This window comes from Denticeps clupeoides, chromosome 19, assembly GCF_900700375.1.
Source record: "Denticeps clupeoides chromosome 19, fDenClu1.1, whole genome shotgun sequence".
NCBI lineage: Eukaryota > Metazoa > Chordata > Actinopteri > Clupeiformes > Denticipitidae > Denticeps > Denticeps clupeoides.
In genome coordinates, this window is record NC_041725.1 from 16,132,491 (window position 1) to 16,160,187 (window position 27,697).

At 50.0% G+C, this 27,697-nt stretch overlaps 4 protein-coding genes across 5 annotated transcripts; all 4 read right to left on the reverse strand.

Annotated features, from left to right (window-relative positions):
* Nucleotides 1–5,610: 5,610 nt before the first annotated feature.
* Nucleotides 5,611–9,035, reverse strand: faslg (Fas ligand (TNF superfamily, member 6)). Its single transcript, XM_028961962.1, has 5 exons — nucleotides 8,910–9,035; nucleotides 7,006–7,300; nucleotides 6,539–6,584; nucleotides 6,398–6,451; nucleotides 5,611–6,313 (listed from the first exon to the last, which is right to left on the reverse strand). Exons 2-5 carry the CDS (start codon nucleotides 7,288–7,290, stop codon nucleotides 5,895–5,897), a joined length of 804 nt encoding a protein of 267 aa, XP_028817795.1. The 5' UTR covers nucleotides 7,291–7,300; nucleotides 8,910–9,035; the 3' UTR covers nucleotides 5,611–5,894.
* On the reverse strand, nucleotides 7,286–10,345 carry LOC114769176 (uncharacterized). Of its 2 annotated transcripts, XM_028961964.1 has the most exons (5): nucleotides 10,057–10,340; nucleotides 9,932–9,969; nucleotides 9,780–9,854; nucleotides 9,327–9,519; nucleotides 7,286–9,257 (listed from the first exon to the last, which is right to left on the reverse strand). In XM_028961964.1, the coding sequence occupies exons 1-5, from the start codon at nucleotides 10,121–10,123 to the stop codon at nucleotides 8,920–8,922; spliced, it is 711 nt and encodes a 236-aa protein (XP_028817797.1). In that variant the 5' UTR covers nucleotides 10,124–10,340; the 3' UTR covers nucleotides 7,286–8,919. The 2 variants fall into 2 exon arrangements, with proteins under 2 accessions (XP_028817797.1, XP_028817796.1); XM_028961963.1 differs by having other exon boundaries at nucleotides 7,286–9,519; nucleotides 10,057–10,345.
* Nucleotides 10,346–10,556: 211 nt separating this feature from the next.
* Nucleotides 10,557–13,707, reverse strand: caiap (CARD- and ANK-containing Inflammasome Adaptor Protein). Its single transcript, XM_028962441.1, has 2 exons — nucleotides 12,119–13,707; nucleotides 10,557–11,408 (listed from the first exon to the last, which is right to left on the reverse strand). The coding sequence occupies exons 1-2, from the start codon at nucleotides 13,550–13,552 to the stop codon at nucleotides 10,557–10,559; spliced, it is 2,286 nt and encodes a 761-aa protein (XP_028818274.1). The 5' UTR covers nucleotides 13,553–13,707.
* Nucleotides 13,708–15,189: 1,482 nt separating this feature from the next.
* Nucleotides 15,190–16,605, reverse strand: jun (Jun proto-oncogene, AP-1 transcription factor subunit). The gene has a single exon (XM_028961836.1). The coding sequence runs from the start codon at nucleotides 16,451–16,453 to the stop codon at nucleotides 15,530–15,532; it is 924 nt and encodes a 307-aa protein (XP_028817669.1). The 5' UTR covers nucleotides 16,454–16,605; the 3' UTR covers nucleotides 15,190–15,529.
* Nucleotides 16,606–27,697: the final 11,092 nt, after the last annotated feature.

Here is a 27,697-nt window from a genome sequence, read left to right on the forward strand (position 1 = left end):
ACACCGTGTTCGGAAGCGCCGTCTCAGTGCAGGAACGGTTGACAGAAGAAATAGCGACGGCCAATAGGGCGTCCAGGAGCTCCGCCACTGTCCCTCAGCATCATCTGCCTGGAGGGACGCTGATCTGACCTGTGCTTCGGATTCTTACCAGTAGAGGTCGCTGTTTGAGTCCTATTTGTGGCGTTTTTTGGAGGCTATTTTTTTTATTATGCTCCCTGCAGGATACCCGTGTTCCATATCAGCCGGTGACCTGCAGATTTGGTAAATTGTCCCCTGGTGAAAACCTGAGGTCATGTCAGATACGAGAGTCCACACCACCTGCATGGTGCGGATTAGCTTGGTTCATTGCAGCTCAGCCTGTGGTGCGACGGGTTCATTTTCCCATTTTTTTCCACAAATTCATCTGCAGAGATTCGTAACACAGTTGGAGACGAACATGCCCATCTGGCTGGATTGGTGGTGGATTTCTGGTGAAAGTGAAGTGAAACACTGCAGCACAGCACACGGGGCCTTAACGAAATGTGTCCTCAGTATTTAACCATCACCCTTGGTGAGCAGTAGGCGGGGTGGGAACGGCGTTTTGCTCAGTGGCACCTTGGCGGATCGAGATTTGAACCGGCCACGTTCTGATTACGGGGCCACTTCCTTTACCGCTAGGCCACCACTGCCCTCTATCTGCTGAACACGAACACTGCTGGGCGCCTTATCACAATGGTTACCAGCTTATGCATAACTACAGTTACACACAGTTGCACCGATCAAAAAAGGTTCTGCGTCTGCTTTATAAGAATAAATGGCCCTGCACCAGCATACACCATCAGCTTCTCACGGTTTGGTCACTGCATTGTCCAAATCACATACAAATAAGATTTAATTTCATTCTGTAGCCTGAGATGCTATATTAATACTATATTCCATATTAATACTGAGATGCTACGTTAGTATATTGGCTCAGGTGGTTTTGAACATTGTTGGTTGTTTTGTCTACATGGGAGCCAATAAGCTTGTGTAGTAAATTGAAGTTCACTTTCTTTTTTATCTGTCCTGAATATCTGTCAACCTGTCTGTCTGTCCTTCAATCCACCATGCAATCATTTGAACTCACACATGTAGTTAAAGGTCATACACAGACATGCTCTCACAGACACATAGAGTGGGACAGTGGTGGCCTAGCGGTTAAGGAAGCGGCCCCGTAATCAGAAGGTTGCCGGTTCGAATCCCGATCCGCTGAGGTGCCACTGAGGTGCCACTGAGCAAAGCACTGTCCCCACACACTGCTCCCCGGGCGCCTGTCATGGCTGCCCACTGCTCACTCAGGGTGATGGGTTAAATGCAGAGGACAAATTTCACTGTGTGCACCATGTGCTGTGCTGCTGTGTATCACATGTGACAATCACTTACTCGGAGCTTTTGCTCAGGCATAGTGAGTCCACAAATACATCAATATTTGATTGCTCATTATAATCATATGATGTAAGTTTTCTTAATATTTTTCAGTTCTCCACGTCACCACCCACAAATCCATCTTAATGTTTCAGTTTTATTTCTCCTCTGAGGAGCATTCTGGTCAACGTTGACCATGACACACTGGCCAATGGGCACCAACAGAGCATCTTCTGTTCTTTAGAGACCAGAATCTCAAACTGAAGATAATTCGATACTTCTTCAGCTCTGTTTGTGGTGGAAATCAGATGCCAACAGTTATTGCAAGAAACTGAAGGCAGTTTCACACTGACTGGTTTTCGACTCTTTCCGTATTAGAATGCAGTCTGTGTGAAAATGTATTGATATGAAACCGTTTCATCTGATGTGGTGCACTGCTTCTCATTAGTTCAGATTGTGCCCAGGTTTCTAACAGCTAAGCATTTTTTCCTTGTTTTCCTGTTTCATTTCGTCACAAAGGACATCTGCACATGCGGAAAAAGGCCCGTCCTTCTTCTTTCTTTTCCTTGGTGGACCATCGTTCTTCTACATCCCTCTGATCTGAGAACAGTTCCCATGATAAGGAAATGGACGTGGCTTTGTATGAAGGTTCTTGCTGCAGGTCTGGTGGGCTTGGTGCTGGTAGGAGGTTTGTGGTGGTTATCTAGTGATCAGAGCCATCATGGTGCTCAATCTTAGATTAATGACTCAGCATGTTCTAAACTAAAATGTGTATTGTTAGCTGCATCCTTTTTTGCTTTTTTCATATATACAGTATAACTACTGATTGTAAGTCGCTCTGGGTAAATGCTGTTAATGTCAATGGTGCAGCTTTTCCTTGCCGTCTTCTCCTGCAAGATACAACGCTGAGTTTTCTTCTTGGTCTTTCTCAGCTTCTCTCCAGTCTGTCTGCCCACCCGCTTCTTGGACGTGACGTACTGTGCGCTGGTTTCTTGCAACTCCCACCTCGCAACCACTACTGCAGACCCAAACGGTGAAAAAGCCATCAAAGACAGAAGCAACCAGGTTATCGGCCAGATCCCCTCAACTAAAGACCCGACATTTCAAGATCGATAACTAATAGGATTTACTGTAGCAGATGATAAATAAAGTAATGTGAAGTGATTGTCACATGTGATACACAGCAGCACAGCACACGGTGCACACAGTGAAATTTGTCCTCTGCATTTATCCCATCACCCTGAGTGAGCAGTGGGCAGCCATGACCGGCGCCCGGGGAGCAGTGTGTGGAGACGGTGCTTTGCTCAGTGTCACCTCAGTGGTACCTTGGCGGGTCGGGATTCGAACCGGCAACCTTCTGATTACGGGGCCACCTCCTTAACCGCTAGGCCACCACTGCCCCGATGGATTTACTGCGGTTGTGTCTGGAGCAGCTTCATGTCTGCATGCATGCATGTGTGACGTAGAAGAGAGTTTCCACACGTGCTCCACCTTGCCGTCCTGTCCCAGCCAGCCTTTCTTCTTCTACTCGTCCAAACAAAGACACCAAACCAGTCTGAGAGATGTGGTTCTTCTCACCAGGGATTTTCCAAATTCAGATAAGGAATAACCTGAAGACATTTGTGTTCATTACTGCACTCTGTTAGTTTGATTACTGGGATGATTTCAGGTTTAAGTTTTCACCACATTTTACAAGAAATGTCAGATTCACCGGTCCTTTAATAAATGTATCTGCATTTATCTCCAGGATTTTAAACTTGTGTGACATCCTCTGGTCCACCACAGGGTACCTCTGTTGAAATAAGAATTCGGATGAACTGCACGTAGACCTGGATCATCTCGCCCATTTTGCTTTTCCCTCTGAGGCCAGGATTTGTGGCCTGACTTGAACTCCTTGGTTTAGGTGGTTTCGCAACATTTCTTTTCTGCTTGTGATTTTTTTCTCCAAAATCACAACGAGCGTGTCTCGCTGGACTTTGAAAGGCCCTGCAGTTGACCTCCCCACACAGGCAGCTCTCTCTCCCACACACCAGATCTGGTCACGGTTCTGCCCATTTTAGCTTGTCTTGAACTCCTACCAGGTTTGTCCTACCAGTCGTATGGGTAGATAGACCGATATCTGCACACATACAGACAGGCAGACAGACCCTAATGCCACCCACTCGTGAAACCTGCCTGCAGTGCAGAAGCTCTTGTGGGAGTTCACCCAGTGTGTAGTGGAAAGTCTCACTAATTGTTTTTATGCAGAAAACATTTTATTTCCTTCACAAGCTGAAAGTGCTGATTAAACTCAACAAACACACACACTCTTGAATCTTGGTAAAGAGGTTTGGCTGAAATAATCAGTTATTGTAAAGTGTGAATTCCTCTTCTTCTGTTCAAACCAGTTTAATCGACACACGCACACCGGTTCCACTGACCTGGTACATGATCTCCTGAGGAACCATGGGAGCAGAATGGCCAGCAGGTGTTTAGTTTATGATTTGGTGGAAGTTCAGATGTTGATGATGCCGCCCAGTGCTGCTTCAGGAAGCTCATGGTTTGGTTTCTTGGTTGAAGATGAATGGATGTTATGACCTGGACCCTGGGTAGTATGGTCAGATACTGCAACCAGAATGTGCAGTTGAAACTAGAAAAGCAGGTCTTGGTCTGTAAAGATGAGATGGCGCCTATCTAGCTCTTGTAAGACATGACATGTGTGACATCACGGCGTGTGGGAGATGTTAGTGGTCACCACCTCCCACAGTGGGTGGAGGGGTCTGGAGGTTGGAACAGCACAAGTTTGATGCTGAATGAAGACACAGATGGATGTGTGAGGATTCTGATGCCCCTCTAACCCAAAGCCCAAGGTCACTCTAGATTGAGAACACATTAATGTGATGGAATGTAAATAGGATGAAATGGCTGAACACAAAATAATGAAAACATCTGTGTTCCTAAACACACAGAAGATGCTGAGATCTGGCTGATGTTTTCTCATGCATGCATGGACAGATAAAGACCACTCCGAGAAATAAGAAGAGTGATAGCGGTGCCCAGTATTTCATCATCTGCTCTCTGAACACAGGAAGGAAGTTCACAGGTCCCACATGCTGACTTGACATCGCCCACCCCCACCCCCCACCTCAGCCTCAAACCCTAGAAGAGCAGCTTTTCTCTGCTGATGGTCTTCTGCAGAAGTGACACATGCGGAAGCTGCAAATGTGCAGCTGCACAAGTCCAATCGGTGCGTTTCTCGCCCCGATCAGAGCCAAGCCAGCTTCTCAGGCCCTGGTCTCTGCACCTGGAAAGATGTTCGGGTGTGGTATCTGCATAATATGCATACTTTCCACCTGTTCCTGCTCACCATCCCACAGCCTCATCAGCAAGTACTGATTTCTGTGTCTAACGTGGAAAAATGACTCATAATGGTTCGTACGGACTTTGAATCAGACTGAATCCTCCTCTGGACCCTCTGCAGTGTAGGAATGCAGATGATGTTAAGGATCATCACCCAGATGCCCCTGGTCATCTCAAGACTGGACTCCTGGCAGGTCTGCATGACCATTCATGACCATTCAAGCCCATTCACTCAAGACTTACCCAGAATGCAGCTGTACAACCAAAATCTCACACCCCTCCCTCTGCTGAATTCTAAAATGAATCAGGCCACTTCGCCCATCAAGTAATAATTTAAATGATCTAGCGAAATGAGCTATTCCTGCCTCTATCTACACGCTCTTTATCAGAAAACACCAGATGGAAGATGGCATCTGCTGTAGTAGGAAATGAGTGTTTAATTAACGTTCTACTCCCGCCTGCATTGACACCAACAGTTCAACCACTGGAGCGTTGAAGCCTCTGTAGTTTTGTTTGCATTAGAAAGTTCCCCTACTTGCATTTTTTTTTACTCTACCAGGACCCTGGTCATCCCTGTCACTTTCATTAGAGCCTCCAGGTCCAGCCCACTCTGCACCATGGTCCTAGCTTCCATCAGCATAGTTTACATTTACAGCATTTATCAGACGCCCTTATCCAGAGCGACTTACAATCAGTAGTTACAGGGACAGCCCCCCCCCCCTGGAGACACTCAGGGTTAAGTGTCTTGCTCAGGGACACAATTACAGTAAGTGGGATTTGAACCTGGGTCTTCTGGTTCATAGGCGAGTGTGTTACCCACTAGGCTACTACCACCCCTTCTAAAGTTTGATGTGTACATTACATTTAAATAATGAATACTTCATAAGAGCCTTTTGACAGAAATTGTTTATTTTAAAAAAATATAAAATACATTCACCTGAAATGCTGTACATTAATTATGTGACCCATGTTCCCATGAACAAAAATTCGGACCCGTGTCTGGACTCACATCAGATCTTTTAATAAATATTTAATCAGCAGCATTGTAGTGTTGAATCACGGATTCCCACCAAGGGAAAAAAAAACCCTCTAAATGACGAATCTGTGATGGTCTCCTCTGACTCTGTACGCAGCAGAACTTCTAGATGTGGACTGTGATGGTGGAACCAACTTCAGGAGACCCTGTACAGGCCAAAGAAATTGCCGTTTGGGTTTTGTTTGTTGAGCAGCTCGGGTTTTGAGGCGTTAACGTAGACCTGCTCGTCTTCCTCCAGCTGCAGGATGGCCGACAGGAAGCTGTCAGAGGTCCACACGTGTCCATGACGGTCGCTGGGCCGGCAGAAACTCACGTGCTGCCCCTCCAACAGCGTCCGCGGCCGCCGATCCTTCCCCTTGGCGAACACCGTGTGGCGAAGAGAGTCCTGCGGGCTGCACTTGTTTCCTTGGAACTCGATGCGGGAGTAGACGAAGTAAAGGCCGGTGTGGTTGATGTGGAGACCGTGGTCTCGGTACACGATGCCCTGTGTGAACGCACGGCCGTGCCTCGGCTCCCAGCTCATCGGCCCGCTCTTCATATCGTCCATCTTGGAACCTACGGGGGAACAGAGGAGCCCCCTTTAATGGAGGCGCTGGAGGTGAAGTGTCCAGTGGAGACGTGGTGCTCTCGCTACTTTACCTACTAAATGTGCGGCAGGCCACAGTTCAGAATTGTGGTGGTCGTCTTCCGAGGCTGAAAACACAAATGCCATTACATGCAACAGTGATGAAAACTGTCGTGCAATTTATTAAAAATGTGTAAACACAGGAGGAGACTCACCAACGAGCTTCTCATGCGCAGCATTCGCGTTCTGAATGTTCACTTCCTGAGATCAAGAAAAAGAACCGAATATTAAAAACCACATCATAGACGGAGCCCGGGCTTGTGTGCTCTAACCATGAAACTTGTTGCGTTAAGGAAATCCTGTCGGTGCAGCCTGCTGACCACAAGTTTCATGTCCAGCTTGTCTTGAGGGGACATTAGTCCCCCCCCCAAAAGTCCACATGCAAATTATCGAGCAGCTTAATCAAATTCACTCCCACTTATCACATCACGCCCGCAACATTTTCTGGTGTGGGGAAACTGCGTTCCACACATTAAAACCAGAGTTGTGCAACAGGATATACAAACCAGTTACGTTGCAAATCAGAAAGATTTTTTTTTTTTGTTCTTTATGCCCTGAGAGTACGTCAATGCAATGCAATGCAAACGTAACAAATTATTCATCGTGTGAGCCCCAGACTCACCCTCTTCAGGGCCTCCAGCTCCATCTGCAGCCTCCTGATCTGATAGGCGCCCAGTACCAGCGCGGCCACGACGACCAGCAGCATCATGACCACGATGGCGGCCAGGCTGCGGCCGACGCCCCCGCGGCGCCGGTTCTGAAGGCTGGCGCGGGCGGGGGGGAACGTCCAGCAGGGCACCAGGGCCGGGTCGGTCCCGACCGGGTACGGGTGTCGGGGCAGCCGCTGCCCGCCTGCAGCGTCCACCAGGAAGAGTTGAGGGTACGGCCCGACCAGGTCACCATTCATGGTTGCAGCTCTGAGCGGAGTGGGAAACTGGGTGAGATGTTCCAGCACTTAAGTGTGAAAAGAAAAGGCTTCTTCTGCATCAGCTCCACCCTTTTTGCCTCTGATTGGCTGTCATTTCTAACACTATGCAAAATGCTAGACCCCGACCTATGTGGACACCGTGGTTACACCATGGAACGTTGCTGCATGGTTTTGTTTTCTGTAAAAAGAAATTGCATGACCCGTTTTGCCACGTTTAGAACCCACTAGAACGTGGTTCTTGCAGCCATATGTTCATTTGTGAACAAATACCGTACGTTGATCTGCTGTGAACTTTGGCTCGTCCTAATTTGCATACCACACAGCTGAGACCACAGGAAGCTGACCTTCAAAGTGTTCTTTCAAAGAGCATCTTTCAGAAGATGGACGCACTTTCGCTAGAACGTAGCCTCTGAGATGCTCTGCTGTGGACGGGTGGCAGCACGGTGGGGGTGCGTGAGAACTTCTCCTGGTGCCACAGAGCAGGCGTGCATGATGAAGCGTGGTCTAACCAAGACGAGTGGCTGCGTCTCTTCGGTCTTCCACTTACTGGAACCAGCCACTCGCTCGCTCACTCGCAGTACAACCTCTCTCGCTCTCTCTCTCTCTCTCTTTCTGAACGCATTTGAAGAATTTCCTGTGCGACCGATTTCCTAACCTGCACCACCACCACCACAGCAGAGATCTTCAACCAGACACTGGTTCGATCTGATGAGGGACGTGCACGATTATTACAAACAATAATTAATATTAAAAAAAAAAAATGCACCACACACACTCTGCCAGTAGACAGCCGGCTGGTTTTCTGCTGATATCAGCGCAGTGGTGGCATGTTCCGATGCCACCATTGAGTCATGACACTTAATGACGACACGCCTTTCAGAACTTATTTTATACGTCTTTATGAAGAAACAAGTTGAGCAGAATTAAGGTTTCATGTGTTCAGAACCCCTGAATCCCATAGCAGGATTCTGCTCGAGCATTGTCCCCGCCGCTGCTAAGCGGCAGCCGGCAGTTTCCCAGAAACGCTGTGTGACAAATGGCCCCTGCAGGGGCGGGAGGAGGGACCTTTGGGGTTGACGTGTAGGCTGCACCTCGATATGCTTGAGGTCGACGTGCAGTTTCTGAATCAGCACATTTTTTTCACGCGGGGGTCTTTCTACAAGTGTCACCTCTTGTGGTGACGCCGCTATTAACCCGCTAAAACTGTCAACCTGAAAGTCACTGCTTACCGGTCACGGATCTCTAAGGTGCGGTTTGCTCATGGAGTGGATTAGACAGCAGCTGACGGGCAAAGTGGAAATGACACAAGAATGCTGAAGAATGAAAATGCTGATGAGATTTTCCACGATGCGTAAAAGTCATGTGTAACAGGGTGGTAGTAGCCTCGTGGTGGTAACATCCCACTTACTACCATTGTGTCCCTGAGCAAGACGCTTAACACTAAATTGCTCCAGGGGGGGGGACTGTCCCTGTCACTACTGATTGTAAGGGCGTCTGATAAATGTCGTAAAATGTAAAAGTAAGTCACGCGTCACGACCAGGCAGATTATCTGATTTTTTAAATAGGTGAAGGCCGCGGCAGAGAGTCTCTCCTGTACCGTCTACTCTCTACTCGACGTTCGACATTTCTTCGTCAGAAGAGGAGTAGCAGGACAGGCCCAGGACGTCCCGGGGCGCAGGCTCTGTGCGGGACGCCTGGGACGAACGACGGGTCTGGAGGTTTGGTAGGCCGGTGAACAGGACCTGCGCCAGGCTGTCGGTCTGCCGGAGCGCAGCAGGCCTTCGAGATGCAGCAACGGCTACAGACAGTCTGGTCTGGTCGAAAGTGAGAGGCTGGTCCTGACCGGGCAGGTCCGGAAGCCGGACGCCATCGGGCTCTGGCGGCTGGGCGACATCTGCCTGTGGCGATCCCAGGTCGCGGTTGACCCCGACCTCGCGTCTCTCTTCTGTAGAGGAGAGATCGATTTCATCGTATTGAATCTGCACTTTGTAAGGTGTCGGCGAGCATCCCCGACCTCCACTAGGGCAGCGTGAGGCACCGCCCTGCCTCAGTCTGCTGTACGCTCTCGGCGTCCACGGGTGGTGCTTGCAGGACGGGTCGAGCGTGCGCAGCTTGCGAACGAAGCGCTTGTACTCCTTCTCCAGCTCTTCGATGTGCTGCTGGAACTCGGCGATCTTCCTCTCGGGGTAATGGGACAACTGGGACTGCTGCACCAGACAGAAGAAGAAGAAGGGTGTAGCCTAGTGGGTAACACACTCACCTATGAACCAGAAGACCCAGGTTCAAATCCCACTTACTACCATTATGTCCCTGAGCAAGACACTTAACCCCGAGTTGGTCCAGGGGGGGACTGTCCCTGTAACTACTGATTGTAAGGCGCTCTGGATAAGGGCGTCTGATAAATGCTGTAAATGTAAATGTAAGAAGAGAAGTGTCCCTGTCACCGCTAGGTGGCGTGTCCCCTCACCTGGAGATAATACTCCATGTCGCTCTTGATACTCGGGATCCACCTCTTCACGGCAGCGCTGGAGTTCAGCGACGACTTGAACAGAGAGGAGGGAAACGGGCGTTAGAGCCGCGCCCCGCACAGGAGACCCGCGGCCGCGGGGTTTTACTCACGAGTTTCGGTCGTGGACGGGCGTCTTTGATTCGGCCGTCTACTGACAACGGAGACAAGCGCGACAGTTAGCTTAGCTTAGCTTAGCTTGGCCCAGACAAAACACAACCAAATTCTCACGCCTTGCCTTCCCTCTCCTTCTGCAGCCACAAGCGGTTCAGCTTCCCCAACTGCTTCTCCGCGTTCCTCGCCATCCCGAAACACACAGACACAGACACACAAACAAACGTCAACCACGTGACCCGCTGGTCCCGGCGGAAGTGACGTCACACGTTCCGTTTCGCTTTGCGAGGACACCTGCTGGTCACTGTAGGCAACGGGCGCGTTTATTAAATTCCACTTTCTTTACATATGAAGTGAAGTGAAGTGAAGTGATTGCCATTGTGATACACAAACAGCACAGCACACGGTGCACACAGTGAAATGTGTCCTCTGCATTTAACCCATGACCCTGAGTGAGCAGTGGGCAGCCATGACAGGCGCGGTGGAGACGGTGCTTTGCTCAGTGGCGCCTTGGCGGACCGGGATTCGAACCGGCAACCTTCTGATTACAGGGACGCTTCCTTAACCGCTAGGCCACCACTGCCACTACACAAGCATTCGGCACAGGGACATTTTTTTTTTTGTTCACTTTATGAGACACATTTTCTTCTTCAGCAGCGTGGCGATGAGCTCGTGAGCGTGCAAGTCACCAGCCTCTGCCACCTGCAGGGGGGTTCTGTTCACGTTGTTGGTGGCCTGGAGGTCCGCCCTCTGCCCGTCCAGCCAGTTCACGAGCGTCTGCACGGCGCCAACGTGCCCCGAGCGGCTGGCGCAGTGCAGCGGCGTGTCCTTGTTGCCGTCCTTGCTGTTGATCTTGGCCCCGCTGCGGAGGAGAAGGTCCACCACCGCTTTGTGGCCCTGCTCCGAAGCCGCGTGCAGTGGGGTTCTCCTCCTCGCGTTCTTCTCGTCCGCGTTCTTGTTCTTCCCCGTGGCCAGAAGGAGTGCAGCGCCATCCGCGTGTCCGCTGGCTGCAGCGTAGTGCAGGGCGGTGCAGCCGTCCATGTCTCTCGCTCCGACTTTGGCTTTGCCCGCTAACAGAGCGGACATGACCTCAGTCCGTCCCCACCTCGCCGCCAGGTGTAACGGCGTCTTCTTCTCTTTATCCGCCGCGTCGCACTCTGCCCCGGCCGACGCCAGGAGCCGGGCCACCGCGGCCTCGCCCTGAGGCGCGGCCAGGTGCAAGGCCGTCCGCCCCTGCTTGTCTCGGACGTGGAGGTCTGCGCCGGCCTGCACCAGCTGGGACGCGACTTCTGAGCGTCCGTCCCGGCTGGCAAGGTGAAGCGCGGTGTGCCCGTCGTGGGTCACTGCGTCCACTCGAGCTCCGGCCAGCAGCAGCAGGCTCGCCACGGCGGGCTGGTTGTGCAGGGCAGCCACATGCAGTGGGGTCTGGTCTTTGGGCCCAGTAGTATCTGGATCGAACCCCGAGTCTAGCAGCACCTGCAAAGGATAAATTTTACATTTACAGCATTGACCAGACGGCCTTATCCAGAGCGACTTACAATCAGTAGTTACAGGGACAGTCCCCCCCTGGAGACACTCAGGGTTAAGTGTCTTTCTCAGGGACACAATGGTAGTAAGTGGGGTTTGAGGGGTGGTAGTAGTAGCCTAGCGGGTAACACACTCGCCTATGAACCAGAAGACCCAGGTTCAAACCCCACTTACTACCATTGTGTCCCTGAGCAGGGACACAATGGTAGTGATTGTCACACGTGATACACAGCAGCACAGCACACAGTGCACACAGTGAAATTTGTCCTCTGCATTTAACCCATCACCCTGAGTGAGCAGTGGGCAGCCATGACAGGCGCCCGGGGAGCAGTGTGTGGGGACGGTGCTTTGCTCAGTGGCACCTCAGTGGTACCTTGGCAGATCGGGATTCGAACCAGGAACCTTCTGATTACGAGGCCGCTTCCTTAACCACTAGGCCACCACTTAACCCTGAGTGTCTCCAGGGGGGGACTTTCCCTGTAACTACTGATTGTAAGTCGCTCTGGATAAGGGCGTCTGGTAAATGCTGTAAATGTAAACCTGGGTCTTCTGGTTCATAGGCGAGTGTGTCACCCACTAGGCTACTAACCACCCAATTATTACCCAATCAGAAGAGGGGTGGAGATGTCCCAGGGACCGTCACGATTCCAGATGAGTACCTGTGCGATGGTCACGCTGCCACTCTGGGCAGCCAGGTGCAAGACGGTGGTGAAGTCGGGGAGCCGCCTCCCCAGATTGGCATTTCTGGACACCAGGACCCTGAAGACCTCCACGTGTCCCAGCTCTGCGGCCAGCAGCAGCGGTGTGTACTCGAGGCTGTCGCGCGCGTTGACGTCTGTCCCGACGTCTACCAGTGCAGCGGCAGCCTCGTCCAGGTTCCTCCGCGTGGCTTCGAACAGCGCGGCCTTCGCGGCTTCTGGCGACACCGTCCCCCCAGAGTGCTGCAGCAGCATGGTGAGCATGGACCTCCTGTTCAGGTCAAGTGCGGCGTTCAGAACCCCCGAACGCACCCGGGCTCCGGCCCGCAGGAGGAGCGCCGTCGTTCTCTCATTCCCTCGGCTAACAGCGTGGAAAAGGGCCGTTTTCTTCTGGACGTCTTTGCTGTCCACCTCTGTCCCTGTCTTCAGCAGGACTTCGGTGAGAGTGTGGTCATCCTCCATCGCTGCCATGTGAAGAAATGTCGCCCGGTTCTCGAAATGCTTTTCTTCGTCCACGAGTGCTTGGACAACGCCCTGGTGTCCTCTCTGCACAGCCAGGTGGAGCGGGGTGTTGGACGCGTGGTCCCGGGTGTAGATGTCCGCGCCGGACTTCACCAGGGCCGCGGTGGCGCCAACGTCGCCGCTCTCCGCCGCGACGTGCAGGGCTGTGCGGCCCCGCCCGTCTGTAGCGGTCAGCTGGGCGCCACAGTGGAGCAAGAGCTCCATGGAGGCCAGCTGACCATGTTCAGCAGCAACGTGCAGGAGGTCATCGTAGGGTAGGCTGACAGCATTCGGCTTCTTGTGTCTCCAAAGCTTTTCTAGAAGGTGGACGTCTCCAGCAGCTACAGCCTTGAACACCTCGGTGGGGTTGTGATCCAGATCCAGAGGCTCCTGGACCTTTGTCTCATCCTTTATAATCTTTTGGCTTGTGTCTACCCCTGAAGATGCCTTCTGAGATGTTTTACTGAAGGCTTTATCTGTTGAGTTTGGGTTTGTCCCTTGTTTGTCCCTCTCGATCAGGTATCCAATTAGCTGTCTGCGTGGATCACGGATTCCCTCATTGACGCCCCCAACGTACCTTCTCATCATGTGGTACAGGTCTGGTTCCGCCTGCTTCAGGCACGGGTAGAAAAAGATCCTGCATGCCCGCTCTCCTTGATAAATCAGCATGTTCAACATTTTGGAATTTCGTTCCACCTGAGCATGGATGCGGGACACGAGCAGTTTCTTCTCCGGAGAAAAGGCGCCGTGGTTAATCAGGAGATCAAGGAGACCCTCAGTGTTGGAGATTCCTTCCACCAGTTCCTTCCTCTTAATCCTAATGACCTCTGTGGCGTAAGGGTTGGTGTGGGATTTGGTGGAGCCCGTTTCATCTCTGGAACTTTCGCGAAGCATTTTGTAAAAGGCGTCCCAACACGGGTTCCTCGGCTTCTTCTCCAGCTTTGTTTTGGTATCACTAGGTTCTGCCTCACCCCAGCAACGAGACAATGAAGGCCAGTCCCGCCTCAGCTCCCTCCGTCTGATCCATCGTGTGTTCAATTATACTGATGAGGTTTTACGTCAGGATTATTTACTCCATTTGTTACTCGATCGCCCAGCGATCATTACTGTGAAGTGTGTTTTGAAGGTTCTACGTAGTGCCAGTCTTATCAGCAAGTTAGAATTTTGTCAACATACAGAGTCTAAATTTAGTCTTTGCACTTTGACGGGCGGGTTGTGTTCTTTAAATAACAGAGGGCGGGTGGCAGACAGTCCCAGGTCAGGGCTCTTTGTGTGAGTGTGAGCTGGACTGGCCAGCAGCAGCAGGCTCGCCACGGCGGGCTGGTTGTGCAGGGCAGCCGCATGCAGTGGGGTCTGGTCTTTGGGCCCAGTAGTATCTGGATCGAACCCCGAGTCTAGCAGCACCTGCAAAGGATAAATTTTACATTTACAGCATTGACCAGACGCCCTTATCCAGAGCCCGTTTCATCTCTGGAACTTTCGCGAAGCATTTTGTAAAAGGCGTCCCAACACGGGTTCCTCAGCTTCTTCTCCAGCTTTGTTTTGGTATCACTAGGTTCTGCCTCACCCCAGCAACGAGACAATGAAGGCCAGTCCCGCCTCAGCTCCCTCCGTCTGATCCATCGTGTGCTCATTTAGACTGATGAGGTTTTACGTCAGGATTATTTACTCCATTTGTTACTCGATCGCCCAGCGATCATTACTGTGAAGTGTGTTTTGAAGGTTCTACGTAGTGCCAGTCTTATCAGCACTTTGACGGGCGGGTTGTGTTCTTTAAATAACAGAGGGCGGGTGGCAGACAGTCCCAGGTCAGGGCTCTTTGTGTGAGTGTGAGCTGGACGGGGCTGTTTTTGCGTTATAGAGGCCGGCGGACGCCCAGTACTGCTCGGTTTTATAAACTATCACCCGTTTTCTGTGGTTTTAACGTAAAGACGAGCACATCTATGACCAGCATGTAGGAACGTTTCATTTATTAGATGTTGTCTGAACTAGTACCTTCACAGTCAGGCCACCTTTATTAGTGAAGCCCTAATCGTGTCCCCAACGCACGTCCTGGACACCCAAGGTGCGGCGGTGACTTTTAAGATTAACATCGAAACGGAAGACGTCGTCCTGGTACCCGGGAGCCTGTAAAGACGTCGCAGGATGTCGCCAGAGTCGCAGGGCTCGCGCGAGGAGTTCCCGTAAGCCCCGCCCACTCCGCGGTGACGCGGGGCCTTCCGACCGCTCGCTCACCTTATTTGGCAGGGTAGGTGCCGGCCTTCCGGTATGATGTCATCGCCCCCAAATTTGGGCATCGAAATCACGGCAGGTTCGTGTTTACACAGGACCGGGGTGACAGTCGCGACGACGATTAGGGACGCAGCCCCCAGTAATCCCGAATAAGAAGACTTTTTTTTTAAGCGCGTTTAAAGTAGCGTGATGCAAGTAAACGGGGTGAAGAAATACATGCGGCGCTCCTTCGACATACTTTATTACTTCAGCTCATAAATAACGACTCGTTCCTGAAGTAAATCAGAAACAGACAGGCATAAAAAAAAAGACATTTTATTACAAAACGGTAAAGTTAAGTTCTTATGTACAAATAATAATAATAATAATAATGAGTGAAACCCCATTGAATAAGTTGAGAGGAAACTCCTGCAGCGCCTCGAACGGACAGGACAGGAGTGAGTTCGGAGTTCAGTTCGGGTCGAGAAGAAGTGCTCTACAGCGGTGGAGCCGCGATCGGCGGCTCCTCTCCAGCAGCAGCTCGGCTCCGTGCGGAGCGGGAACGGGAACGGGAGCGGGCGGGCTCCGCTGGTCCCGCCGGCGGCCCCCCTCGGCCCCGGGTCGGGTCCCGGTCGTAGGTGAAGGAAACCGAGTCTCTGCTCAGAAGGTCTGCAGCTGCTGGCTGAGCATGAGCTGGCAGCCGCTGTTCACGTGGTTCATGACCTTCTGCTTGAGCTGCGCCACCTGCTCCCGCAGCATGTTGGCGGTGGAGGCCAGCTCCGAGTTCTGCGACTTCAGGGTCTTCACCTTGTCCTCCAGCCTGGAGATCCTCTCCAGCTTCCTCTTCCGGCACTTGGAGGCGGCGATGCGGTTCCTCATGCGCTTCCTCTCGGCCTTGATGCGCTCCTGGCTCTCCATGTCGATGGGCGAGAGAGGCGGCGTCTCCCCGGGCATCTCCGGCACCGTCTGCGGCTCCTCCTTCAGCGCCTGCAGCCGGGGGTGCTGTACGGGCAGCGGCGGCGCGCTGAGCGGCGGGCTGCCGGGGAAGCCGTAGGCCGGAGCGGCCGGGGGCGCGGCGCCTGCGGCCGGGTTGAAGGCGCTCAGGTCGGCGTAGACGGGCGGCTCGGGGCGCACGGCCGGGGTGTAGACGGCGCTGCCCGCCATGGCGCCGCTCTGCGGGGCGGAGGTGACGCCGGGCATATGCTGGTGGTGGAGCTCCGCCAGGGCGCGGACGAAGCCCTCGGCGAAGCCCTCCTGCTCGTCGGTGACGTTCTTCGGGCAGAGGAACTGCGTCGGGGTGGGGGTGGTGGTGATCAGGCCGTTGCTGGACTGGATGATGAGCCGCTCCAGCTCCGGCGACGCCAGCTTCAGCAGCCCCACGTCCGGCGACGTCAGGAGCTCCGAGGCTTTGGCGCGCAGGTGCGGCTTGAGGGTCCCGCTCGGGTCCGCCAGGTTGAGCGTCATGTTGTGCTTCAGCGCCTTCGGGTTGTATCCGTACCCGGCGGCGGCGGCGGTGGCGGCGGCCGCGGCCGCGGCGGCGTTCAGCGAGTCGTCGTAGAAAGTAGTTTCCATCCTGGTCGACATAGAAACCGGACGGGAAAAGTTCCACGCGGCGACACCACCTCGCTACCGGAGCTGCGAGAGACGCGGGACTTCGGCTTAAAAAGTTCGCTCCGCGCGTCCCGTAAAAGTGTGCGCCGCTTCCAGCGTGGAGCCCAAACCTTATCTGCTGCGGCCACTAAAAATAACCATGAGCTCATGGCCGACGGCGCCGATTGGCCGCGGCCGCGGCGGGGGGCGGGGCCTCGCCTTCAGATAAGGCGCGTTGCCTAGACGACCACCCAGAAGATTCTTCGCGCCGCGGTGCACGACGGGATGAGGTAATGGTCCGCGGCGCGGGGCATTGTGGGATTACGTATTGTTTTGAATATCGGGTTACCCGCTTAGCGGCCGGGGCCGTGGCGGGAAAGCCTGTCCGGTCATTACGGTGTCCCGCCGTCGCCGGAACCGGAGCCGGTCCCCGCGGCGCAAAGTTTCGCCGCCGCCGGACGCGCGCGCGCGCCGCGGGGACGTTTCCACGCGCGTTTCCCGCTCGGCGGGACGGGACGCGATCCGGGGGACCGTCGCTAAACTTCACGTTGTGCACAGACGCCGCGCGTTCCCGGACTTCACCGCAGCGCCATGTTACACGCATTCGAGCAGAATCCGGCTGTTCGGTTCGAGTCTGGCCACGAACTTTTAATCTGTCACTGTCCGGCGGCGTCCTTCGTTTTTTGGCGACATGTGGTATTTGTCCCCCGTCCCTTTGTAATTGCACTTTGTTGCGACAGCCCCCGACGCTGGACGTAAACATGACGCATTTACTCTTCGCGTTCACACGTCCAATTCAACAATTATACCTTTACACCTTATATAAAACCTTTTAGACGTTTTTAATAGACACAAAGTGCTGCGATAATTGAAACATCATGATACATTAAAAGACGAGTACAACTCATTTTTATACAACCCTAGCACTATGTATATGGTATTTATTATATAGCACTGTGTACATCATTTTTCTTAGTTTTCTTTTTTTTAAATTTTATTTAATGAAGCCGAAATTGAAACTGAAGTTGTGTGCGGTAAATGCCATAATTCCTTCTAAACTTGGACATGATTAATATAAACCTCTTATCAAGTTGCAGGCTGAGAGGGCCGAAATGGAATGGGGTGGCAAATAAAAAGTGAATCCACTTTGGGCAAGTTGGTCAAGTTAAGTTTGCTGACCAGAGGGTGGTGATTGGGTTAATGGAGAACCTTGCATCCAGCTGAACACCAGCAAGACCAAGCTGGTGGTGGACCTCCGCAGGAGACTGCAACGGGACAAGTCCGTCAACATCAGTGGAGTGGGTGAGCAGTACCTGGGTGTCCACATCTCAGAGGACCTGATGTGGCCTGAACACATCCAGGTTCAGACCAAACAGCACCTGCACCACAGATGAGAAAGTTCAGGTTTTCTTTACTGCCGCTGAAAGCGGCCCCGTAATCAGACGGTTGCCGGTTCGAATCCCGATCCGCCAAGGTCCTCCTACTCACCAATGGTGATGGTTAAAAGCAGAGGACACATTTCATTGTATGCTGTGCTGTGTATCACAATGACAATCAGTTCACTTTCTTTTTCACCCCGACCATTTGAATGTTGTTTTCTGTTCAACTCTCATCATTACCATGCAACCTGTTACACATTCTTCACATTCACATCCTGCTATACACTGTGTCTTTTGTTCTCTTTTATTTTTATAACTTGAAAATCTATGCATATTTAAAAAAAAAACAAAAAAACAGCTTTTCAGCATGTATTTTTACCCACTTTTTGTTCTGACGTTTAACAATGAACGTGACCGATAAAAATCTTGAGCCAGTCCAAAAGTAATCATGTGATCTTCTTTAATAAAAGAGACTGTCAATTAATAAAAAATAATTTTGAAAAAAAATGCCGTTCTTGTGTTTGTGGCCTTGAAGTGGTGTTCTGTAGACAGCCTGCTTACCTCCTACCTCATGGCGCTCATGCTGGTCACCAGGCATGGGTGACAAGTGCCTGTGTCACTCCCTTACATTGTGGTGGGTCCCATGGAAATACTGTGAAGTTCATCAAGTTGGAGAACGGTAGTGATCTCCAATCGATTAAGACACAGTTCACTGTGACGGCGTCTCCTCTTTTATGATGTTGTTAATACAGGGACACTTCATCTTCATAAAAATTGCATTGTATTCCTCAGCCTGGCCCTCTGCAGTTCACCGATCTGTAGCCTGCGGTCAGAAATCATCTGTATCTTAATGGTGAGGGGTCAGAGGTCACTGAGTAATCCAGTCATACGTTAGACTGTCGTCTGGACCGTCCTGCCTACTGTCTCCAGAGGAGTGGAGTAAATCTGCTGCCTGGCACCATAGGCAGGGTATCTGTGGCCATTATGGTTAAAAAAGGGTTGGCGCTTTTCGTAAAATGGTCTAAATGAGTTGCTTTTAGAGATTCTGTGTGATTTGTGTCCACGTTTAAGCTCTGTTCATTCATCACGTTTATTGCTTCAGTAATGGATCAGGGGAGAAGACATCATGTGCTTTTAGTCGCCTGTAAAAAGCGTATGTGAGTTTGGTTAAATGAAATAGAGGCTTTCATAACAAACACTCCCGAGGCCGAGGCTTTGTGAAAATTTTATACTTAATATTCATTTATTCATGAGGTGTTGTTCTTGAACGAAAACTCACAAAATAGATGTTCGCTCAGCTCATTCACATTTCCATGGTGCAGCAGGTCGCGAGCAGAAGGATGTAGAATCTGCTCGGGGATCTTTGAACGTTATTTGTGACATGTGACGTCTCCAGCCTCCCGGGCAGTGCGTGTTGGCCGTGGGCGTCATGTACGGCTACGTGGTGGGTGGAAAACATGGTTCCGGACTTTTCCTGAAGCCCCCTCAACATGTCCAGAGTTCACAGCTGGAGACGCCATACCTGCCGATCCCAAGGCATTTATGGGAAACAGAGGTGAATGAAGTCCTTTTTTTCTGTAAATTACTGTTTTTATCCAAAACAAGCCAGCTGAGAACCTGCCATTGTTCCACGTTCAGCTTGTAGAGATGTGCAGAAGACGCGGGGAACGCCTTGTTTTCATTTCCATTGCTTCCAACATTTTTTTGATGTTCAGTAGACTCATCTGGAGTCTCCTATTTCCTGTTGAGAGGTGATGACTTGCACGGCCATCAATCCCTGATTCTCACATCATGCCACACACACACACTTTACTGTCGTTATAACCACTCTGGGCAGGAAATCCGTTGCCTTGAAAACAGAGCTTTGTGGGTTCTCCATTGTGTTGGTTTGTTCTTTCCAGAAAAGACCTCTACATGTGCAATGGGTGAACTTCCTGTTGCAGGCTAGAGACACACACGCACGCACACACACACACACACACACACACACCAATATTCCAGTCGTTCTTCACTCGGGTCAGGATCGGATGGGGGTCGCACGATGGGCGGGGCAGAGTGGCCGTCTCTTTTCCTTGGCTGCGTGTCAGAATGATCAGCGATTACACAAAGGTCTTCCCCTGGAGGCAGCCATGTTGTTTCAGCTGCAGATCTTGTTCTACCTTCACATTTCGCTCCAGCTGTGTCCCTGTAGAACCTGCTTTTCTTCTGGAGCCGCAGCCGCACTTTCATAATTATACAAATAAAACATTATGATCTTGGTGCGACATGAGCCGAGGCAGAATGTGTGCCAAGCCAACACAGAATACTTTTACACCACAGTCTGCGATGTGGTTTCATATGATCATTAGAATAATGTCATGTTGCTCATCTCAGCAGATGTTGTAAAACAGGGGTGGGAAGGTGCTGATGCAGATGGAGCCTCATGTTTTTCACCATGAGCTCACCTCAGTAGACCAGCACCAGATTATACAGGTAGGGAGAGGAATTTAACATGGAACATATGTGGCAGATGGCCGCAGAAGAGCAGGACACCTCTGTGGACGGGTGGAGAGGAGCCGGATGTCTCTGCAGAAGGCCAGAGAAGAACGGGATGTTTCAGTGAACGGCCAAAGAAGAGCGGGACGTCTCACCGGACGACCAGAGAAGAGGGGGACGTCTCAGCAGATGGCCAGAGAAGAGCAGGACATCTGAGCAGATGGCCAGAGAAGAGCAGGATGGATGGCCAAAGAAGATCAGGGTGTCTCAGCGGACGACCAGAGAAGAGCAGGATGGACAGCCAGAGAAGAGCAGGATGGACGGCCAGAGAAGATCGGGACGTCTCAGTGGACGACCAGAGAAGAGCAGGACTTCTCAGCGGATGGAAAAGAGGGATTTATTCACTGCTGTTTGGTCTTATACTGATTGTGTCTCTCGATGGTGTATTGTTAAAGGTCCCTCCGTCTATGTCTCCCTGTCCCTCTTTCTCTCTGTCTGAAAGCGTTCCTTGATTCTGGTCATTAGTCTGGAACCTGAATGTCGTCTGGCTTTGCATTGACGTTTGACAGGCACAGGCCGTTGCTTGTTTATGTCATCATTTGTTCTCTTTGTGACAGGTGTGTGTGTGTGTGTGTGTGTGTGTGTGTGTGTGTGTGTGTGCTTGTATATGATACTGTGCTGGAAATGATCGATCACCTGTAGCTGCTGAGGCCTGATGTGTACCTGCACCGGTATAGAACATGTTCTAGTCCATTTAACCCAGTCCATTTAATTCCCTCACACTCACTCCTCTCTTGCACTCCCTCTCTCTCTGTCTGTCGTCCACGCCTCTTAATACAATGTGCACAGCATCAGTCCGTTTTGGCCACACCATTTACAAATTGTATGTTGTTTTCACACAATATGCAGTCAGTCAACACATTTCTAAAACGCTTACATTTTCTTAACAGACAAATTATACCCACCACCAAAATTCTGGATAATTTTTTATCTTATTTTTCAAATCTAAACACACAACATACCACAATATAAACAACAATATTCCAAACGTCAGGTACAGTATAAAACCTCGACTTCCACAATAATATCAGCTCAAAAATAAGCCGATAATTAACAAAATATTCAATAATTGACACACAACTTTTGTCACAACCTGGGAGTGTGTGGCATTCCATCACTCTCAAGCGATCACAATATGATTGAAGGCCCGTCTCTTCCTTCCACCCTATTCACTTTTCCTCAGCCCCATAGAGGACTTCTTTTTTGCATGGAGGTGGAAAGTTTATGACCATCAGCCGTATGTCCAGATGTCACTTCTTGATGCCATGGATGCTGCCTGCAGGGACATCGCAGTTGTAGACGGCCAAGGGTGGATCCGTCATCCCAAGCAGTGGATGACATCAGATGTGATGTTGACAAAAACATGTGGCGGAATCCTGAAGATTGCAGAGATTAGATAATTTTGTGTTTTTCCCCCTTTTATCCGAGTTACTTTTACAGTTAAAACACACCTATAGTGTGACGCTCATCTCATCTTGGTTGTCCTAGATAGTCTACCACAATCACTCAGTCCCAGCCACCCAAGTCTAATCTGTTTGTCTCTGAGTTACTCTAGATCCTGGTTCCTGGCATTGAGCTGCTGATGAGACGTACCAGCCTGAGATGTATCAGAGGATCATCAAAGCTGCCAACACCATAATGGCTGAAGCTTCAGGGACCTTCAAATTGACCAGTAGCACTATTATGGACATGCAGTGCAGACCATGACACTGGACTAAAACCTACTCTGCACTGTCCAGTACCTCCAAACATGGACAGATGATCCATGTTGCGTTTTGGACTTTTCCTACCACTACACCTGTTGGATTATTTTTTCTTGGACATCACCAACCCTGCACTAACAAAAATTGCACCCTCACAGTACCCTAGAAGGGGTACCTGTCTGACTCGCTTCTTCTTTTTTGTGTTTTACCTTGTGTGCAGAAAGGGTCAAAGTGTGGGGGTGTCAACTATACAACCTGTCAAAGCCCATTGAGACACATACTGTATGTGACTATGGGCTATATATGAAATAAATGTTGTTGTTTGATTGACTCTGTACCTTGTGAACTGTCAAAGCCCATTGAGACACATACTGTATGTGACAATGGGCTATATATGAAATAAATGTTGTTGTTTGATTGACTCTGTACCTTGTGAACTGAAAACGTGTGTTTAACAGAAGAATTTAATTTTGAGTCAGATTTCCAGTGGTTTTGGCTAAGTTAGTGTGTGCAGAGAACGTGTTGTATTGTGAAGTGCTGAAATGTTCTTTGTGGTAAAGCTATGTGTTTCTACTAAGAGGTCAGAGGTCACAGTAAGTGATGGACGTGTCCAGGTCACCCAAGTTTCCAGGAGAAGGAAGCTGTCAGTCACAGAAGCTCACTGTTCCTTCCACTGCGCAGAAGAACAGAAGAAGGAATGTGAGGAACGTTTCCACCTCACCAGGCATGTAGAGATGTGTGCAGCGAGTGTCAACCAGAACAAAACACAATCAGCAGAGCACCGCCCCTCATCCTTCAGTCAAACATCTACCGGTGGAGGAGTATACAATCCACACTGAAAGTTACAAATACACATGCCCCCTTCACTCCTGGTGCAGAAGCACCCTCTCCACAGTTACAGTGTTTTTTCAATCATTAACCCATACTTCAGATTCTTTCTGTGTTCCTCAACACAGAAAACACAATTGGCCAAATGGTCAGTTTAGTTTTACTGTAATGCTTATAGTGAACATACAAGATCAAACGCACAAAACCGACTGAACGGACACATGAAAACAGCTCAGATGAAAGGGAAAAATTTCCAATCTCAGCAATGTACAGTGTTCGGCCATATGTTTTTGTCTGATGTCATCCAAGGCGATACACCTGGGATAAAACCGCTTGGTGCGACGGATCCATCATCCTTGGCAGTCGAACACTGTAATGTCCCCGCAGCCAGCATCCATGGCATCAAGGAGTGACATCTGGTCAAGTGGCTAATGGCCATAAACCTTCCTCCATGCAGAAGAGAACTCCATGATTTCTATGGGACTGAGGTAAGGTGAAAAGGGGGAAGGAAGAGACAGGCCAGCCTTTCATTGTGGTATGTTGTGTGTTAACATTTGTAAAAAACAATCCATCGATTAAGCTTCTATAAAATAAAAATGAAATTTGTGAATGGTGAGGCCAGAACAGGCCGATGCTGTGCACATTGTATTGAGAGTGTTGAACATCGTGACTCTTGGTTGAGCAAATGCTTGTTAGCGATTGAAAAAGTACTGTAAATGTGGGCACGGAATCCTGGGTCCTGCAAGGCATTGTGGGCGCTGCATGGCTGCTGTCACTGGAGGAGGAAAACACATCAGTCAAGGTGTTCCTCCCCAGAACCGCGTGTACAGTATGTTCTCTAACAAAACACCCGCCACGCCCATCCAGCACCATGCCAGCGGGCGCAGTGCCAGTCAGGGGCGTTGTAACATATCGCAGCATCGTTGGTGGAGTGGGCGGGGCAAACATAAATCAAAGCGGCTTCAGGGCAGGTGAGAAACAAAAAGAATGCAAGGTGTTCTGGCCTGGGATCAACAGGAAGTTAATAAGCTGTGTGTGTGTGTGTATTTCCTGTCTTGTTGGGTGACTATTAATCTTTGTTTACTCAGCGTCACCCAGGACGAGAGTCTCATCTCACAGCTGATTGGGCTGAAATTTCACCCCAGACATGATCCAGGTTTCTTCTCTTTCGAGTTGGTTGGTTCATTCTTTGGTTTTTCCACATATCTGTCAAACCAGCCAAACAACCAGCTACAGTTGTTAACCGCATGTGTGTGTGTGTGTGTGTGTGTATGTTAACATTCATTCTGAATTTAAGCTCAGTCTCAGAGTTCATCTTTTCCCCCCTTATTTTCATTGTGTTAAATTCCAGGCTCCATGTTCTATGCTCTGAGTCTTGACTCGGGTCTCGGAGTTCCTCCATTGTTTCCAGTCCGATCTGCTGTGCAGAGGTTGTAGTGAATAATGGACACTGCTCCTGTTCTAAATGAAGGTCGTCAGAGTCTCAGAGCAAACAGAAAAGAGCAAAGACAACTGTGTGTGTGTGTGTGTGTGTGTGTGTGTGTGTGTGCACGTGCCTGTGTGTGTAAATGTGTCTGTTAATGGGTTCTTCAGTCTGAAGAAACTAAAGAGCATAAACTAGACTAGTCAGTAGTCAGTCGACTCTTTTTGGTTTGTGATACCATGTTAACATGAGCTAACTGGTGATGAAGATTAACATGAGTTAACTGGTGATGAAGATATAGACCAGTGAAACTGTTGCTGCGGTGGATTTGGATCGTACTTTTCAAAAAAGATTTTCTTTTTATTCAGAACACCTGGAACACAGATGTTTCTTCTTCACAGAATGAGCACAAATGAAGATGAACAGAGAATGAATGAGGATCGTTTCTGAATTTCTGTTCTCGTTCGAACGCCTGGGTTTCAATGTTGTCGTCTTATAAACAACTTCTTGTTCGTTGTGTTCATTTGTGTCAGAACGAGAGAAAAAGTCCAACCGACTGCAAAGTAAGTGTGACTGTAAGTGATCACTGTAACAAAACATCTCTATTTCTCTGTCCTCCTGTGTGTGTGGTGGAAATCCTTCTCTTTGGAACCCACGTCAGATGCCCACAGTTTTTGATGAAACCGAGTGAGAAGATGTGGTGTAATTCTGGGTTTGAGAGTCCCTGCTGCAGGTGTTCAGAGGAGAAAACCCAGCATGGTTTCAAGTCTCTTCAGCTGCGTTCAGTGTCCTTGTGCAGCTCAAGCGTCTCCCTCGGTTTTCACTGAGATCATGTACCACTCACCAGTTTCATCTTCTACATGCAACCACACGGTGAACAAGCAGCATCCCAGAGCAGGAGAACAGTCTCGCTGACCCTGGAACACCAGTAAAACCAGCAGAGCAGTAAAGCCACCATATGTTGGTCAGCCACCCAATTCAGAACTTCTCGATCTGACCAGATCTCTAGGAGGCCAGCCAATGGTCAGCTGGGAATTCAATGTCCATCAGATGTGAAATGTTGTCTGACTGGTGCTTGATTGACAGGTGGCACAAGAACCTGGGCCTTGGGGGCTGGGAGTTTATCCAATCAAGAGGCCTGATAGAGACAAATACCAGGACATCTGGAAGAATGAAAACCTGGAACCTCAGGACAGTGGTGAAGCTGGGTAGAGGAGATGTTCGAGCTCGGGGATCCTCGCTGCATGTGCATCATATTGAGGATCATGTGAGGTGAGGCCTCGGATCTGCTCACACTTGTCTTGTTGTCCCAGTGATGGGAACGTTGCCAGGTTTGTGATTGTATTTTTCTAACGGCAGTGATCACCTGTCACAGTGCCTTGCAGCGCGTGGATCTGGTCCAGGCTGTGTTGGAAAATAGCTGCCGGTGTGTTCTGCAGCATGGTGCCCCCTCGGTGACCCCGAATCAGTGCCGGTTCTCCCCGCAGCTCATTCTGAACCTCCTGTCAGTTTTCACTCTTTGTTTTGCACACCGTGCCTCAGAGCGACCCGCATCCTGTGTCTGTGTCCGAGTTTCCTGTGTGGCAGTGCTGGGGTTATGTTGAGCGCTGGCCCCTCCCCCTGTGGCCCTGTGCATCCAGCTGTCTCCCAGTGCGACTGATGCTCCGCCTCCTAATCTAAGGCCTGGGCAACATTACTTCGTCTTGTACAGTCCAACATGCATGCACACAGCTGTGTTCATTTCTGTATCAGTATTGTGTATCTGTGTAACACACTCGCCTATGAACCAGAAGACCCAGGTTCAAATCCTGCTTACTACCATTGTGTCCCTGAGCAAGACCCTTAACCCTGCGTGTCTCCAGGGGGGGACTGTCCCTGTAACTACTGATTGTAAGTCGCTCTGGATAAGGGCATCCGGTAAATGCCTTAAATGTAAATGTAAATGTGTGTGTTCAGGGAACCCTAGTCAGCTGCAAATACAGGTACAGGATAACATCTGTTTTAAATGAGCTTTGTCCTTCAGTAGACAGCACTCACATATGCACTCACACACACACACACACACACACACACACACACACATCATCATCATCATCGTCATCATCACTACACCTGGAATCACTTTTGATAATTTTTTAAACTTTGTCATCAGGACAGATTTAAAGCCTGTTGGGCTCAGAAGGTGACTTTGAATTGGATTCATTCAGATCGGATTGATTCAGTCAGCAGAATTCACTCCCACTGAGTCAGGTACTGAGGACACAAGATGTTCATGAAGGTCTCTTGCCTGGTCTGCACAAATTCACCATTTTTGTCTCTTTTATGTTCTAGCTTTACACCCCTGTGCTAACTTAAGCACCCATCAAAGATTTAAGATATAATTTGCAATGTGATAAAATCATGACAAATACACATTTGCGGGATTGAGAGAGGAATAAAAGAGAGTTTGAGGAGACGGGTGTGGTACTAACAGGAAGTCCAAATACGTCTGTCATGTTTGGAGCCACACAGCTGCTCCTCCTCTGTTTCAGCTCTACACTCTGTTTGGGTTTTTCCTCCCTTTTTACGGTTCTGTCCTCATCTGTCCACGTTCCACTGTTCAGAATACTTTAATCTATATTAATCCATGTTTCTTCTTGTTCAAATTTCCTGACTCTGAGAGGCAGTACAATAGAGAAGCACTGAGTGACAACTTACACTCATGGACACGAGAGCCTGTGTGAAACATCAGCTAGTGCAGATGGATTAGCTGCTCTGCTGGGACACTGAACAGGTTTTAGTAAGTCAGAGGTCACCAAAGCAGAGGGGAGGTGTGTGTAGTATGGCATGGGGTGTGCAGAATTGTATTATGGTTGTGATTGTAAGGTATGGGGAGTGTAATTAGGCAGTACCATACGTAGGGAGCTGTAACGTTGTAGTAGACCACAGGGTGATGTAAACACAGGGTGTAGTAAAGAGTGCGATGACATGTAGGGTGGTAGTAGATGACATGGGGTGGTAGTAGCCTAGTGGGTAACACACTCGCCTTTGAAACAGAAAACCCAGGTTCAAACCCCGCTTACTACCACTGTGTCCCTGAGCAAGACACTTAACCCTAAGTTGCTCCAGAGGGACTGTTCTCTGTAAATACTGATTGTAAGTCACTCTGGATAAGGGTGTCTGCTAAATGCTGTAAATGTAATGTAATGTAGAGCGTGTGGTGACATGTAGCGTTGTTGTAGAGTGTGTGGTGTTGCAGTACAGTGTGTGGTGACATGCAGTGTTGTAGTACAGTGCGCTTTATTGGGTGCTGTTGTAGTAGAGTGCATGGTGACGCGTGGCATTGTAGTACAGTGCGAGGTGAAGCATGGCACTGTAGAAGAGCATGCGG

Excerpts from the sequence above, each read along its gene's own strand:
- LOC114769176 (XM_028961963.1), bottom strand. The coding sequence starts at position 10,123 with ATGGCGAGGAACGCGGAGAAGCAGTTGGGGAAGCTGAACCGCTTGTGG. Across the intron at positions 9,970-10,056 it reads GCTGCAGAAGGAGAGGGAAG|ACGGCCGAATCAAAGACGCC; the intron begins GCAAGGCGTGAG and ends CGTTGTCAGTAG. Across the intron at positions 9,855-9,931 it reads CCCGTCCACGACCGAAACTC|TCGTCGCTGAACTCCAGCGC; the intron begins GTGAGTAAAACC and ends TCTCTGTTCAAG.
- caiap (XM_028962441.1), bottom strand. The coding sequence starts at position 13,552 with ATGCTTCGCGAAAGTTCCAGAGATGAAACGGGCTCCACCAAATCCCAC. Across the intron at positions 11,409-12,118 it reads GCAGCGTGACCATCGCACAG|GTGCTGCTAGACTCGGGGTT; the intron begins GTACTCATCTGG and ends TATCCTTTGCAG.
- faslg (XM_028961962.1), bottom strand. The coding sequence starts at position 7,290 with ATGAATGGTGACCTGGTCGGGCCGTACCCTCAACTCTTCCTGGTGGAC. Across the intron at positions 6,452-6,538 it reads TGCGCATGAGAAGCTCGTTG|CCTCGGAAGACGACCACCAC; the intron begins GTGAGTCTCCTC and ends TTGTGTTTTCAG. Across the intron at positions 6,314-6,397 it reads GCCTGCCGCACATTTAGTAG|GTTCCAAGATGGACGATATG; the intron begins GTAAAGTAGCGA and ends GTTCCCCCGTAG.
- jun (XM_028961836.1), bottom strand. The coding sequence starts at position 16,453 with ATGTCGACCAGGATGGAAACTACTTTCTACGACGACTCGCTGAACGCC.